Source organism: Dermacentor silvarum, chromosome 7 (assembly GCF_013339745.2).
Source record: "Dermacentor silvarum isolate Dsil-2018 chromosome 7, BIME_Dsil_1.4, whole genome shotgun sequence".
Taxonomy (NCBI): domain Eukaryota; kingdom Metazoa; phylum Arthropoda; class Arachnida; order Ixodida; family Ixodidae; genus Dermacentor; species Dermacentor silvarum.
The window spans coordinates 33,162,614-33,179,110 of record NC_051160.1 but is presented as its reverse complement, the minus strand read 5'-3'; the positions used below and the strand labels follow the sequence as shown (position 1 = coordinate 33,179,110).

The window sequence follows — 16,497 nt, the reverse complement described above, 5'->3', positions numbered from 1 at the left end:
CGATCTGCGAGAGCTCCGAGGCCCCTTTTGGGGTCCCCGAGCGCAACCTGAATTTGGCGAACGCTGTCGGTGAGGAAAGTAACGCTAGGGGCGACCTGTTTGAGGCTGTCTGCCAGCGCAGTGAGAGTTTGCTTAATCTCGCTGACTTCTGCGGACAACACTCCCGATTCGCATGTTTGATTTACGACTGCCCTGCGTTTTGAGGACGTTGCAGTACCGTCTACCGGAGCTGGGATTGGAGTCTCGGAGGCCCTGACTGCCGCATCGTTACCCGACGCATTCGAAACAAGTTTCTTGATCTCCGCCATTTCTTTAACGAGCCTATTGATTGTGTTCTTGAGGTCGTCGTTCTCTTTGCGTAAGCGAATGACTTCCGAGTCCCTAGCTTGCTCTGGGGGCGGGTCGTTACGAGGTGCCGGAGCGGCCCCCGTATTGGCGCCGGGCTTGGGACGCACCAGATCGGCCCAGACGAGGGTCGGTTGCCTCCCGCAGCCTGTGGAGGCGGACTGAGGTCCGGATGATGGCTGGGCTCTGGAACCTTGGCGGCCCCTGGAACCGGATCTGGACCTAGATTTGTATCGGACCCCCCGGGATCCCGACCTGGACCTGGAGACGGTGCGGCTCCTGGTGCGTCCACGAGACCTGGATCTCTCCCTGGACCGGGAGCGGCTGCGGCCAGATCGGCGTTGAGGCGATGCTTGCCGGGCTTGATTCGCGTCGTTGAGGGCGCGGGAGCGTTCCCTCCGTCTGCGCCTGACGAGATACGGCATCTGGAATTTTTGTTTACACTCCTGGGCGGCCGTAAGGTGGTCGCCTCCGCAGAGCTTGCATTTGGGATCGCACCTATGCTGAGCGTCGGGGTTTGCTTCTCCGCATCCCCTGCAGATGGCTTCGTTGGGCGAAGGGCAGACGTCGGAGCGGTGCCCGAGTCTGCCGCAGCTGTAACACACGTCCATTTGCTTGCGAAATAAAGTGCACTTGACGATAATGCCGCCGTACGAGACAAAATTGGGCACCTTGTAACCGTCGAACAGAACCACCACGGTGCCGGTGTTCTTGATTCTTTTGGCGCCGAGCACCGTGGGGTTTCTTGGATTGACGAGCTTTTTGTCGATCATCACAGGCCCGTCGCTGAGGGAGATGCCGCGGATGACGCCCTTGCACGTGGAGTGGGGGGCGGCCTCGTAAGCGCTCACCTCAAAGCGTCGATCGGCGACGGAGATGCCCGAGATACCGACATAGCGTGCAGCGTTGTTTCTGTTGGGTGTGCTGATCACCATTATATTTTGTTGAAAGTTGGGACACATCGTGTTGGTGTCCCGTGTCGCCGAATCGAGTCCCACAGCCTGCCATATGGCGTCGGCAACCGCAGTAGGTCCCACCTTGCTGATACATAGACCTCCCCTAGGCCGCACGATGATCTTTGCCTCCTCCTTGGGCAGCGGAGGCATCCTGCCCCCTCGAATAATCTTGCTTTTAATGCCCGCGTGGTCGCGGCGGCACCGAGCGTTGTAACCGGCGTTAGGCTGAACTTCGACCACATCGGCGCCAGTCTGGTTGGCGGCCGCGTTTCTCCTTCTCGTTGAACGTACGACTTCCACCGACATACGACATCCACCTGTGCCAGACGTACGACTTGCGCCGTACGTCTGGCACAGGTGGATGCCACCTGCAGTCTATCGGCTCCGATGCCCACATATACTCTGATTTATGAATACTTCTTGTTGGGATAGTTGCTGATATACGTATAGCTATTATAAGATGAGCGCAAATTAACAACGTTCGTCCAGTCCTCTTCTGTGTGTCGTTAATTTGTGTTCCCCCTTCTAATAACGGTGCTTAATGTTAGCGTTATTCCGTACGTGGAATTGATTACTTTTATTTTTTTTATTTAATCTAATCTAGACCGGCAACCCCATTCTTCCCGACTTTTGTTCCTCGCTCAGGGAATTTAAAAAATGTAGCCGATGATACTGCTCATGCCAGACACTGAACGTTGGACATACCTTTAGAAAAACAATTGTTCCTATAGTATAAACTAATATATTCTTGCGTTTATTGCTTCTCTAGGAACATTCTAACTCGGTGCAATTAGTGCGTGAACGCAACTAGAAGAACACTGAAGAGTTGTGTGCAAACAGCCGGTTTTGCAGTTACAGCCTTGTCCAGTCCATCTCACTGCATATGGGTGTGCCTACTTCTCTTGTGTGTGAATAGACCAATAAGCTGAACGTTTTTTAACCGTTAGTGTTACAATAAAATAGATCAATTGATTGGTTGATCAATCAATCGATCGATTGATTGATTTTAGTGTTTGTAAGCTTCAGCCAGCTTCGATACTGAGTTTTTTTCTCAGAAAAGCTAATCTTATCATTAAAGGACCCTTTGTTCAAACATCTATTCGCTCTAATTGTTTTATTGCAGTCCACTTAAATGTTATATAGCAAATTTCACGCTAGATTCGCTAGAGGCGACTTTGAGGGTACGAGGGTACTAAGATTTGGAAGTTGTATGCTAAATAAGTTGTCGAGCCCAGATAATGAGAAGTAGAAGCAACCCGCAATCTAGAAAAAAAGTATAATTTATTTCCTTTCGGCAGGCAGGCTTTGACCCATATAATCAGAAGCATAGAAAAAAATGGACGACCGAGATAAAAAAAAAGAATATTATTCGTTATCCTCAGCAACGACTAGAGAAACTAAAGAAGCTACGAAGTGTAAACAAAACCAAGCGAAAAATGAATTATATTAGCAGGTGTCGGAAATGGGGCTATTCTTAAGCTTAGTAGAAATTTTCGTTCAGCAGAAATCGAAACACGTGTGCTGGCTCGTCGGCCAGGTTATAAAAGAGAGCGGTGAAATCGGGCTGAAGAAATAGCACTATACATAAAAAAAAAAAAACGGCACAGCTACTTCAACTATGCTCCGTTGTATAGCGACGTTACGCCAACACGTATATGAAAAAAAAATGATCAAAAGTAATTTTAAGCATGCCACGGCGTAAGCGAGGCAGGAAGAGAGCCCCCCCCCCGGGCATCTGGGCGAGAGACCAGTTCCCGTCAAACCTAAGAAAGGCTCGCGAGAAGAAAAAAAAAAAAAAAAAGGAGGACATACAGCGACGTACCGGACCTGTCCGCCTGAGCGTCCGGCACGCATTGGGCCAGACGTTCCAATATGGAACGCTCCTTTCAGTTTCATCCTTTCATTTTCTTTATTCTTTTTTTTTGGTGTCTCGTTCATTTCTTTTCTTCCCTCTTCGCGTGACCACGTGTTCTTGCTTGATTTCCTGCCATTCAAGAAGCAGTCAACAGCTGGAAATGATTGGCGAAAGACGCGGAACCTGAGGTATAGAGAGCGCGGAAGCACCGGAAACGTGTAAAAAAAGAAATCGGAACAAATGACTACCCTGAACACGGTATAAGCTGCTACAACTTGTCGGAGGTGGCCGAGGCACACGTCAATGGTGAAGTGAGCTGAGAAAAAAAAAAAAGAAAGAAAGAAAGAAAGAAAAAAGCTGTACTGGAGTAAGGTGTAAGAAGTGCTGCTGCAAGTAGGCACTTCGCAGCCGTCACGAGACGCTTTGTTGAAAGTTAACGGAGCGTTCAATGAACGCTCACTTACAATCAATGGAAGATCGATAGCAGCGATCCGGAGGAACTTTTGAGGTGTCGACAGGCCGCAAATCGTTTAACCAGATTTTTTTTTTGCTTGGAAGTCAATAGGGTAGTTCAACTATTTCTCATTAAACGTCGATAGAGACGCAATATAAGTTCGGTCAGATATGTGTGAAGAAGTTCTTGATCTTGAAAACGCGACGCGATAGACTGAAATACCCGCTGGATTTTTTTTTGTAGGTGCCGCAAGACAGCGGTTAAGAGGAAGCTTTAACTGGGAGCCAACTACGATTTTTCTATTCAGATACGTGTGAAACGAAGAAATGTTCTCATTATATAAGCACTGAACCTATCTGAATGAAATTTGTTAAATTTAGGAGAGAAAGCTATAGTCAGCGGACTATGAGAAGCAAATATTAATTTAAAGGTTAACATATCGTTTTACTAAAATTGCCGGAAATTAGCAACATGAAAAACCAACTGAAGCATTATGTTCTAAATCTATAACTCAATATCAAAACAGACGCCACAGTTGTGTGACCTGCATTTGTTCAAGATAGTAAAGCGGAGAAATTTGATATTTGAGTTTAGAGATTAGGTGGTATTGCTACCATGTTTACGAGCGTTTTGCGTAAGTCCTACTGTCAAATCAGGAGTACGCTACCGAGTGGTGTATAACGCGACAATTAGGTGCGCTTTGCATGTCCCAGTATGGTCAGCTAACAGAGTCATGACATCATCTTTTTTTTTCCCCAGTTACGTAGTTGCAAACTTGATACTGGCGTGTGTTCTAAAGCGAAGCTTTCTTTGTCCTCGTTTTCGGGGTTCGGCATGGCTGCCTGGCTGCTGGGTTGGTCGCCATCTCGGCCGATATACTTGCGGATATATATATATATATACAACGGTTACATGAAAGCACCTCTCATGTACCATGCAAGAGTGATGACGGACTGTGACTGACGATGTGTGTGCTGTGCTGTGTGCTCTCTCTCTCTTTACTCTCCATCTTTTATTCCCCCTCATCCCGCTCCCATGCGTGACTTGTACAGGGTGTTTTATTTTAGCTGCACCAAAATTTTAAAAATTGCCCGCGGCCATTACTTCCACGAGAACTTAAAACGTCTAATTGAATAATTATCATAATTATGCTCATTAACTTTTTTCATGAATTACATTATAACACATATTTCAATCTAGAAACTATAGCCAGTGAGTTTCCAATGCGTATCCACTTCGAACGAATTATGCAATGCTTCAAAGCATAAAACAGCGTTTTCTTGCAAAAAGCTATCTGGAACGCCAATGCATTTCGTCGGACACTTTGAAAATGATTATCTCGAAGCTGGTTCAGTCCTGAGAATTCGTTCCAAGTGGATACGCCATGCGAACTCACCGGGTATAATGCATATTTCGAAATATGTGCCGCAATTAATTCAATCATTAAAAAGTTAGTTACCATAATTATGATAATTATTCAATTAGGCGTTTTGATTTCTCATGGAAGTAATGACCGCCTTATCGAGTAGTTTAGATCAAGGGTGAGAATTGTGATCTCTGCCACAGCCAATTTTAAAAAATTGTAGCAGCTAAAATAAAACACCCTGTATAACCCCTGCACGCTGACCAAGTTCACCCAACTCCTGTACTGCGTAAAAAAAGAAAAAAAAAGAAAAAAAAAGAACTTCCTCATAAAACTTGAACACATAACAAAGCAGGGTTTGGGTACGGGTTAGTTGATATTGCTTTGCAAACGTGACTTACAGCGCATGCGTAGACAAGGGCACAGAAAGACCGACGAAGAACGTCGAAATGAAAATTAATTTGGAAGTCAGCGCTTGTATTCGTCATTCTTTCTGTGCACTTGTCTACGCATGCGCTGTAAGTCACGTTTGCAATTGAACATATAACGTCGGCTCGCAGGGGTATCTAATGCACACCGATCTGTTGATAGAACGGTGAATTATATTGAGCGAATTGTCCCATTTAATTTACATTCTCGGAGTTAGCCATTAGGTATGTGCCACTGCATGGGTGTGTGCTCGTTTTTGGCCCAATACTCCAGAATGGGGCATGTACCACTGCGACACCAGAGGTGCAGAATCCCTAAATGTTGCTTGAAATGGGTCGTACCTTTCTGTGCATGCGCCTGTAATCCCTATTGTTGCCTCAACAAGCACCATACGCAACTTTCATCCTTGTGACATGAAAACATTCCACGAGGTTACTCGTTGCATAGCATGGAAGTGAACGAAATTGTAGGCATCAACGTTAGTTGTAGAGAAAATAATTAACCGCTTTACTCAGGCTTCGCTTCACATAGGCTCCAGCATGTACGTTGGATTTGCATATTATTTTCTTATATTTTTTAATTTCTGCGATCTTCAAAAGTTTTTATGCAAGATGCACCCGGCGCATTACCCAGACACCTGCCCGTGGTGTGGAGCAAAACCCACGCTGGCTCACATAACGTGGTACTGTATGGCTAGGCCGGGAGATGTCAACTCACCCCTTCTAAGGCTGACAGACTTCGTACGGCACTGGGAGGCACTGCTCGCAAGCGAGGACCGGGAGAGCCAACTGGCCCTTCTGGACCAAGCTCAGCGAGCCGCTAGAGCCAGTGGATCCCTAGACTGAGGGCGCCACCCAGACCTAAAGTTAAACCTTTTACATATTTAATAAAGTTCTTTCCTCCTCCTCCTCCTCAAAAGTTTTTCTAAAAAATATATGAACTAAATTTTGATGTTACTCCCTGAAGTCCGTAAGCATTAAATTTGTGTATTAAAATCAAAAAAAATAATCAAAATTGGTGCAGTGGTTGCCGAGCATAACGATTGCTCCGTTACTTTCAGACACAGCGCAAAAAAAGTACATGTACACACGAAGAAGACACGACTGACGTGGACGAGCGCTCTGTCGGGCCTTCTTCGTATGTATGTGTACTTTTTTTGGCGATCTATCTGGAAGTAACTATGTTAGACCAACAAGCCCAACAGACGGTCCTTCTGAATTAGACTTCTCCGTTGCCATGCATTTACAAAGATAGGAGCTGCTCACGCGACACTTCCTCTTGACAAGCGCCCACGAAAGCCTTATAGGGAGGTTTTCTAAGAACTATGCTAAAGACGACCGCAATTTTCGTAAGTGTGGCCAAAACTAAGACCCGGCAAGCTACATGCCTTGCACATATAGCTGCACCACTCCTCGCAATCTCCAGCGAGAAACATTCTCTTTTACTTTTACTACCTTCACGAACCTTCACGAGACCATAGCCTAGTCACGTGAACATGTGTTAAAAAAGCTTGTTGAGCAGTCCTTTGAAATCTAAGTCGTCCGTTCCTCGTAGTTGCACAACAGATGATAAAAAAAGAGAGAACAAGAAGTATCTTATGGAAAGACGAAGAAACACGTGTTACAGATTAGTAAGCGCCAACTGTATACGGTATCAGCCAGTTTTGCAGTCAGGAGCCGGAAAGACATTCGCGAAGGTAATCGAAAATCTGTCAGGTGAAAACGCGGCGGTATGTACGACAAAGTGACGGTCAGAAATCCAGATAAACACGTTCCTTCGAACGCCGCGTATACGCTGGTGTAAAAACCACGTCTCCAGGGAACGCACTCTATACACATACCAGCCGTTGGTTCACGGCAAGGAAAAAAAATTGCAACCACCGAAAACGTTAGCGAACTGTTTTGCTTGTTTTCTTGCACTCCTCCGTTGCATGGTTGTGGGTAGTTTTTTTTTTTTTTCGATCGTTTCCTGCTCGCGAAGCGCTTTCTTCGCGAATTTATACGGCTACCGGCTTCGCCGCCGCTTGCCTGACGAAACGCGGGCCACTTTTCGCTCGGCAATTCGCTCGGCAATTCGCTCGCCGCGCTCCGTCCTCCCTTTTGAAGTCCAAATTTCATCTCCTCCGGTTTGCCGACGACGCCTTCGAGCTGACTCGCGCGAATTTCCAGGGCGCCCCAGCTATATAGTGCTATCCGCAACTTCGCAACTCTTCATCGGCCCACAAACAAATAAAGAAATCAGATATTTTTCTCTCTTCTAGAGCAGTAGTCAGCCGCACTTCGGCCGAGTAGTGTAGTACCGCAATCAAAGGCGGAAGCCGCCATCAAAAAGCTGAACGAGAAGCGTCTAGGGGGGTGCGACGTGTAAAAAAGGTGCTTGAGCAGGAGTTGCTTTGCAAACAAACAAACAAAAAACACGCGGTAAGAGAAGCACCTATACGGATGAAACTGATACAGAGCGAGGAGCTCGCATCTCCGTGTACAAATCAGTTTTTCACCTAAGGGATCCGGGAATCGCCATCAAAGGGAGTGGAGTCGACGAAACGAAAGCTAAGGAGAGAGTCCGCCAATAAACTGGAACATCTTGCGTGTACCTCCACCGCCAGCTTGGCCTCACATAGAGGATTGGATAGCGGCTTAGGTGGGTACGTGTGCCGATACAAAGCCATAATCCGTAAAGTGGCCAGCTTCGAACGTTCGGTTGAGTTACCATGTATCCACTGTCAGTTGGTGTATACGCTTCGCCATTATCAGCGGGCTAGCAAGCCAGTGATCCCTTTAGTTGCTTCGTAGCGATGTTCTGGGGAACAGGATTTGAGCAGAATGCTTTCGTTAAGACGCAGTCTAGATCAAATCTAATTGTGGGGCTTTAGGTCGCCCCAAAGCGCGCCTAACAATTCTGTTATGGTCGTCGTCATACCGAAATAGCCTTAGGTGTCGCATCGTCGTCACCATTTTGTCGATTTCGTGCCGTCAACAACTTCGAGCAAATTACGTTGTAATTAAGTATATTACTTAGAGCTGCCAAAGATGACTAGGTATATCTTGTTCTATATTTTACTGTGATAGCTCTTCTAGAATTGTTTTTTGGCATAGCCGCACGTCACTGCCGGAGTAGCTCCCCCTTATCTCTTATCAATCATCACATTGTCTTCATTCTAGCGATATAAATTCCAAAGCGCGATATTCTCGCGCCACTGCGAATATTTATATTCGCCTGTCAAGCACGAAACCACACGGATCTCAATGCGCTTAACAGCTGTGGCTGTGAGTGCTTCGCACAATTCATAATAGCCGGTGAATCTATCTATCTATCTATCTATCTATCTATCTATCTATCTATCTATCTATCTATCTATCTATCTATCTATCTATCTATCTATCTATCTATCTATCTATCTATCTATCTATCTATCTATCTATCTATCTATCTATCTATCTATCTATCTATCTATCTATCTATCTATCTATCTATCTATCTATCTATCTATCTATCTATCTATCTATCTATCTATCTATCTATCTATCTATCTATCTATCTATCTATCTATCAGGCCTAGATGCCAATCAAGTGTATTTCAATTTGGACAGCGCGAAGGCAATAACGTACAAGATAAAAAAAATGATATCGCAGGGTAATGAAGACAGTAGGAGACACACGGATCTGAAAAGAAGCGTGCTCACCTGCACCAGGCTGGGCCTAGCCGGCGGGCGGCAGCTCTGTTCGGCGCAAGACTGCGCCTGGCGCTCGATGCTTTCGGCGCCCGAGCCGCAGGCCTGCTCGTTACGGTCCCCATTCTTGGACGTAGGGGTAGACATCCTGCAACGAAAAAGAGAACAAGATTGTGAGTAAGTCTGAAATACCAACTCATACTGCCGCAGTGCTAGACTTGAGCCGCGATAATTGGGCATCTATCGTTCAAGGTAACGTTGGCATTCCGACAGTGATAGCTGCAGCGACAGCCGTTATATGTTTAAAGTGATAGCTTTTATCAACTTTTCCTTGATTCGAAAGGGTGTGCGGCGGCGAACGTAATCGACTTCCGTGGCTCACGTTGATGCGCGTGCGCAGTGGTGTAAGGAGAATCGCACAGAGTAAATGAGAAGGTCATCGAAAGATGAACGTAAGGCGATCACAGGTTTGTTACAAAAGGCATAAATGTCCAGAAAAGCGCTGCTGCTGTCGGTGGTGTGCCTGTATTGCGGGTTCGCACTTCACTGCGGCGTATTTTTTTTTCTGTAGCCGAATGTACTCATGGAAGAAGAGGAAAGCCCGGCACGAATATTGTGCTTTCTTTGGAACAGTCAATCGTATGATGCTACATTGGTGGCAGTACAGTTGTTGCGCCTGAGCGCCTCACCCTCAAACACTAGGCGAAAGTAACCGACACCCTTGCCTGCTGTGTTTCTTCGATGGCTGCCCATTGACAGCAAAACTAAGAAAGTTGGGCTGGTATCGCGCAAAGACCGCGCATTCCCGAGTGTTGGCCACAGTGTAAGAGGCATGGCTAGGGTGGCTTCAACCTTCTTTGACCGCATGCACGCAGAAACGGATGACCGGGTAAGGCCGCGGCGACGGTGCCAACGCCTCCTAGAGAGCACAAGGCCGGTGCACTTCGATCCATGACGTCATGACACCTTGCCCGACTGCCATAGCATCTGATGGGGATGCTCCCGAGTAGGCCGCGGCAATTTTGACGTCACCGCTTTCGTCACGGTGGGCTAGGCAATGGAAATTTTGGTCCGAGTAGCATGACGTCATAAAGTAAAGTGCACATGCCTGCTATCTAGAAGGCGTTGCCTGTGCACTCTGCTTTATGACGTCACGCTATTTGGACTGAAATTTCCACTTTCAAGCCCGGCGTGACGAAAGCGGTGACGTCGAAACCGTCGCGGCCTACTCGGGAACATCCCCATCAGATCCTATGGCAGTCGGGCAAGGTATCACGACGTCATGGATCGAAGTGCACCGGCCTTGTGCTATCTAGGAGGCGTTGACAGCGCATGGTGATAATCGTAGCAATAAAAGGAATAAAAAAAATCGGAAGCGTAGGTGCCGCGGCACACAGCCACCAACTTCCATGCATTTCAGAAGACTGTGATCCTCAACCGTGAGTAATAGTGACAAAGCTGACACTTCCATATCTGATAAATTAACTTTCAAAGATAGTACAGAAGTACTCCTCTGCGCTATATCTATTTTGTTCTTGTCGTCTTATTGCGTCTACTGCTTCGACTGCGTCGTCCTTTTATGTGCGCAGCTGGTGCACCAAATTAGAAGAAAAAATAGGCCGGTTTTGGGGCACTGTAGTAAAGAATCAAATTCAACTACGAAGCGACCGGTCATGTATTGTTTCAAAAAGTACATGAGGCCATGCCAAGGATTATCGACATATAGCCAGTCGAACGTTTGATGCGTTCAAAACAAAATGTACGTCGTTCAGACGCACGCACGCAGTGTCCCATAGAAAGAAAGTCTACTCTATTTATTATTAGTATTATTACTATTATGTAGCATTCCGACGCAGGCGGTATACAAAAAAAACACGCTCATGTACCATGCATTGGGCGCACGTTAATGAACCCCAGGTGGTCCAAAATTACTCCAAAGCCCTCCACCACACGGTATATACCCCGTAACCCACCATGGAGTTTCTGGACGCCAAAACCCCACAGTTCAAGGGCTGTCCAGAAACCTCTCTGCTCCTATCTACGCAGAGGGGTCAAAATCGTGTTCGTGCCACTGCGCTCCGGGAGCCGGAACGGTCACCCTAGGCCGCGTGTCGCCAGTACGAAGACTACGGACACTTTTTCGCCCCGCGAAAATAAGGAAACAAAAAAAAGAACGAGCGGGAAGAAAAAGTTAGGAATGCACATAAAGCAGGGAACGAGGCATTGACCCTTTCCGGCTCAAGACCTCCGGTGCAGCGAGCCCTTCGGGCTCGACCCCTGCAGGGTGTACGCTCGCGCGGGGTATGCGCACGGTTGAAGCCCCGACCCCGGTTGAGCCCGCGCGTCTGGCCAGTTAGTGGCCCATAAATAAGCCAGAGCCGAGAGACGCGTAAAGCTCGGCGCCACGTCGAGCTCGCTGCTTCCGGAGTCAGGAGGTCCCTTATAACCCCTCCTTTTTTTTTTCTCTCTATTCCACTCTTCCTATCATTCTTTTTTTTTGTTCCTTAAATTTTTTGGTCCGTTTTTTTTCTAAGCTTCGAGACGCGCTCGTGAGACGTCGTGCACGCGGAAGCGAGACGGGAAATGAGCGAGCTTGGCGGCACGGAGCAACTCCGACGAAGAAAGTGGCACATGCGCAAGACGTGTTCCTTGTTGCACTAATGTGTTCCAACAAGGAACGCATTTACCTGATGCAGCCGGAAACTCACCGTTATTTTTTTTTTCGTTTTTTTTGTCTAAAGGGTATAGATGAGCCACAGTTCTAGCTTTTTCTTTTTTTTTTACGAGTGCATTGTTTTATTCTTTTCTTTGTTGAAGTTTATTAAGTGATTAGTGGTTCCCCACTGCCTGCCAGGCGCAGCCTTTCAAGCCCTTGAGGCTGTGGCTGGCTTGATGTCTTTACAGTTATACTAATGGAAAATAACAATGTGTGTGTGTGCGTGTGTGTGTGTGTGTGTGTGTGTGTGTGTGTGTGTGTGTGTGTGTGTGTGTGTGTGTGTGTGTGTGTGTGTGTGTGTGTGTGTGTGTGTGTGTGTGTTCCTTGTTGTAACTCAGTGGCTCTGTACCATAACCGACGTTCAGCTCCTGAGCACATCATCGGCTCGAATTTCGGCACTTTTGACTTGATCAATTTGGGTGCGGGACTATACGTAAAACACTAGTACTTAAGTGTTCAGGCACTTCTTTAAGAGTTTGTTAATCGGGGGAAAAAAAGGGGGGCTTCGAGTTATTTTTTTCTATTGTGTTGGCGCTCAGCAGGTACCAACACTAAGTAGATTCGATTGAATGATCGGATTCAGCAGTCCTAAACAAGAAGCGGGTTGTTTGAGATGATATTGCGTGCGCTTCTGTGTGCGTACTTGTTTAAAGAGAGGCTGGGGTCCACATCAATTATGACTACCAGGGTTCAGTAGCGTGCAGTCGGAGCTTAGAAAACAAAACGTGACTCATTTTTTCTTCTTGTTTTTCTTTTGCCGCAATTATCGCAACAGAGTCGCCGCGGTCGTGTATAGAATACGCGACCTCGTGCTTGGCAGCTGAACGCCGTAGCAACTGTGCGAAGCGCAACAGGTTGTTCGGTGGTTTCGTCGATATTGATGACTAAACTCCGCTTCGCCAATGTTCCTAAAGGCCTGCAGAAAGAGAGTTGCAAGTTTGTCCTCTGCTGCTATCGTGTTCCGCCTCGTTTGTACCTTCAAAAACAACTCATCCCGTTATTGTCAGAACTCATTAGCCTCTTTTTGGTTGACTACGTGAGCGCTATAAACGGCGCTCTTAGCGCTTTTCATCGAGTCGTTCATCCCAGCTGGTGACTCAGCCGAAAGAAAAAAAAAAGAAAAAGAGGCAAAACGCTCTCCCTAGAATTGTCTTACTTCGCTCCCGTCTCACGTCCAGCTTGCGTTAAAAGCTGACGCCGTTCCGTAGGGAGAAAGAGGAAGCCCGAAGGCGCAGCATCGAGCAGGGCAAGACCGGGGCTCGCGCCGTCGCATAATTTGTGCGCCCATGCAGACTAATCTAGAGCCGTTACACGAACCCTTTATCCCTAAAGAGCTGATGCATGGGGAGGGCACCAGCGCGGGGAGTCACGGGAGGGGGGTTGAGGGGTAGGGAGCGGAGGAGGAGGAGGAGGTGTGCCTAGGGAAATGTGCTCGAAACCACACACACACACCCACGTGACAGTCAAGAACGCTAAAGGCGTTTCTCCGGGGCGAACACGCGCCGTCCACGACAAGAATTAGGCCTACGGTAGTTGTTGTGGGAGAGGAGGATGAAATGGTGGAAAGATGTGGGGATCGCGGGACAGAGTGGCGTGGGTGAGGAGGTGCGCCCAGGGAGACTTGCTCGAGAATCACACACACGCGCGCAAGTCGAAAACGGTAAAGCGCGCCTCCTGTTGAGGCGAATGCTGGGTGGGTGTTCGCGTCAAACGCTGCAGGTCTACGGCTGCTGCGTCGGGGGAGGGTGTGAAGCGAGGGAAACGAGGAAACGAGGAAGGGGCTGGATCGTGTTTGAGAGTATCATGGTCCCGGGGAAGGGAACGAGGATGATACTGGAAGAACACGACGCGGCTTTGTACGTTAAAAGAAGGAAGAAAATAACGGTGAAGTAAGAAAAGCGGGAGAGGGTGCCCACGAAGCAAGGACAAGACCCGAAAGGGGAATGCGTGCGTAAGTATTCCTGAGAACGAAACGGCGCTCGAGGACTCGTCCCCGGCGTTGCACCCTCGCTTGGCTTGGACACAAGTACGTATGGTCGACGCGCTTCTAATTGAAGTTTTTGCCACGGACTGCTGCTTCTGCCGCTGCGTAGCCACCGCGCAGCCCCGCGGTGTCCCCTTTCATGGGGAGCACCGTGCTACCTTCGCCTCCAAACCCTCATCTTCCCGAACCCTCAATTTATTATTACCGTTTTCTTGTGGCACTTTCATATTTTGTGTGTGTGTGTGTGTGTGTGTGTGTGGAAGACATGTTAGGCAACGCTGTGAGGGAGAAAAACTTGACTTAGCGTCATCGTCATTGACAGCAGCGCGTCGATGAGCGTAAGCGACCTGGAAGACTATTCCCAGCTTTAAAGGAATGGGAACCACGCTGCCGTACACCTCCCTTGCCGCAGAATGTGGGGTCGAGTGGCCAATTGGTGGCCGAGGCGGTGACCGTACGTACGTTGTCGCTGGTAATGTACAAGGTAAAACAAATACCAATATTGAACACGCTCACTAATAGGTGTACATGGGAAATTGCTCAGTGTGAGCACCTTCTGGGATAAATACACAATTTGTTTGGCGACTGTCTCTAGACTGCTATGAGAAACGTGCACCTGCTTGAGCGCATGCAGTGATTGTTTTATCAACACAAGTAGCAAGCGACGCCGTTTAGGTTCTTCGGAAAATGTTAGAAATTAATTTTAATGAAGTATTAAATGGACTTGGCCGAATTGAGCAGTGAATAGGCAAGGAGGCCATGTATGTCGCCTTATACAGCCTTCGCATGCGTAACTCTCCCGCTTTTTTTTTGTCTTTTTATGGACAAATCCGGTCGCTCTATGTGGTCGTTTCTGGTAAATTGTGTTTCATTCTGACCTGTTCAAATTCATAAGACTCCCATATAAGATGCCGCATAGTGAATGCATAAGCAGAGGAGAAGGGGAATCGAATGAAGAACACCGAAGGAAAATTGTGGCAGGAACTATCGTAGGTGATTGTCGAAGGCAGCGGCAGCTTTCTTATACAACCCCCGCTATATATCTAGAGTCAAATATGGGTGAAACAGGTACTTAATAAAGAGTCACAAGTACTCCTTCTTTTCACGAAGAGTACAGTTAAATACTTCAAGTTGCTCTGCACAAATCGGCAGTGGGAGAATACAGAAGAGCAAGAAGAAGAAGTAAGAAACCACGTAACGAGTGCATGCAAGGAAACGAGGTGCCGATGTCGGAAAGGGGCTCTTTTCATCAGCGAAGCTCGTTAGCAAACGACCGAAGAGCGAGAGCAATCATGTACACACGCGCAGACACGCACACACGGAGCCTGAGGTAAAACGTCAGCGGCTCGGAAAAGTATACGCATAAGTACTAGGAGTGCGGGGTATGCCATGAGCGAGGCGAGGAAGTGTCAGCGACGACGAGGACGACTCCGAGGTTCCGCAAACGCGGCTCGCGAACAGGGTCTTAGACGAGCGCACAGAGTCTAGCGGACGGGAGGGTACGAGCGTGCGGGTGGGGTAGGGGGTGGGGGGGAGGCAGGAGCGATGCAGTGCCGCAGGCGGCTGTAGAGGGGTCATTTAGGGGGGGTGCCAGCCACCTAATGCGATTAGAATGTCCTCGCCTTAACGCCCAAGTAGCTTTCTCCGAGACGAGCGCGCCGCCACGAAGAAGGAACTGTTAACACGAGGACACAGAACTCCACCTCCCCTCACCCCTTCCCCTCTCATGACTTCGCGCGGCGCGCCGTGTTCTTTTAGCCTCAAAGTGGACGGCGCCAGTTGCGCGCAGGAGAGAAGTTCCCTAACACCTTCTCTCCCTAACCTTTCCCCCCGTCGTCCTCGTTACCGGCTCGGGCTCAAATGGGAGCTAATCAAACGATGATGCCCTACATCAATAACTGAAGCGCCGCGATAGGAGAGGGCGAAAAAGGGAGTAGAAAGGGAGCCTCTTCTCGCATGAGCCCCGTCTCCGTATAGAGGGAAGGATCCTTGCTGGGGCTCGGCGCCGTAGTTGTTAACCCTAAATGCGAAACGGCACTGAAGCCGCCGACCGCTGGCTCTCTCTCTATATATATATGATGGGGTGCGCCGCGAGGCACCCGATGAAACATTCGTTCCTCGTCGACTCGGAATGGCCACCGTGAGGTGCTCGAGAATGAGCTCGAGAGGCCGCGAACGAAATGTTGGCTCGTTCCGAAAGTGGTGTACGTCTTGGAAGAAACTAACGCGGCGTGAGTCCCTGCGAAGTCTCTATATAGTCGGGGAACGAAAAGGGGGCGTACGATCTTCGGTAAATGGAGACAGACGGTGAGGAGGTGTGTGAAGATGACCGCGAACGCGGCAAATTCTACAGCCTCGACTGCACGCTGCTGCGGACTTCTGAGGCGGTTACATCTAATGCGGCGAAGGTGCGAGCACGTATATGACCCGGAAAGAATCGCGGAAGGCACTTCATCATCAAAAACCGTAGCGTACGCTTCGTGCCGATATGTACAATGACCGATAGCGAGCAGGAGTGTTACAAGAATTCCGGTAGATTTTATGCGCGTTGATGAGGTGATAAAGATAAAAGGCATGAAGAGATTGTTACAACTGGAGTGTGGAGGGTCGTAATGTGCGGTTTAGTCTGAAAATTACCAACCGTCAGGGAACAGTAAATCTGATGCCGTAACATGCGAAAGTCGAATGCGAGTAAGAATATGAATCAGCTAGAGTTAATGCTAT

At 48.1% G+C, this 16,497-nt stretch overlaps 1 protein-coding gene across 1 annotated transcript in view; it reads right to left on the bottom strand.

Annotated features, from left to right (window-relative positions):
- The window catches only part of LOC119457890 (uncharacterized), a 483,998-nt gene that overhangs the window by 332,355 nt on the left and 135,146 nt on the right, over window positions 1–16,497 (bottom strand). Inside the window, 1 exon segment of the mRNA XM_049670508.1 lies at window positions 9,086–9,221. Coding sequence (XP_049526465.1) covers window positions 9,086–9,221 — 136 coding nt within the window.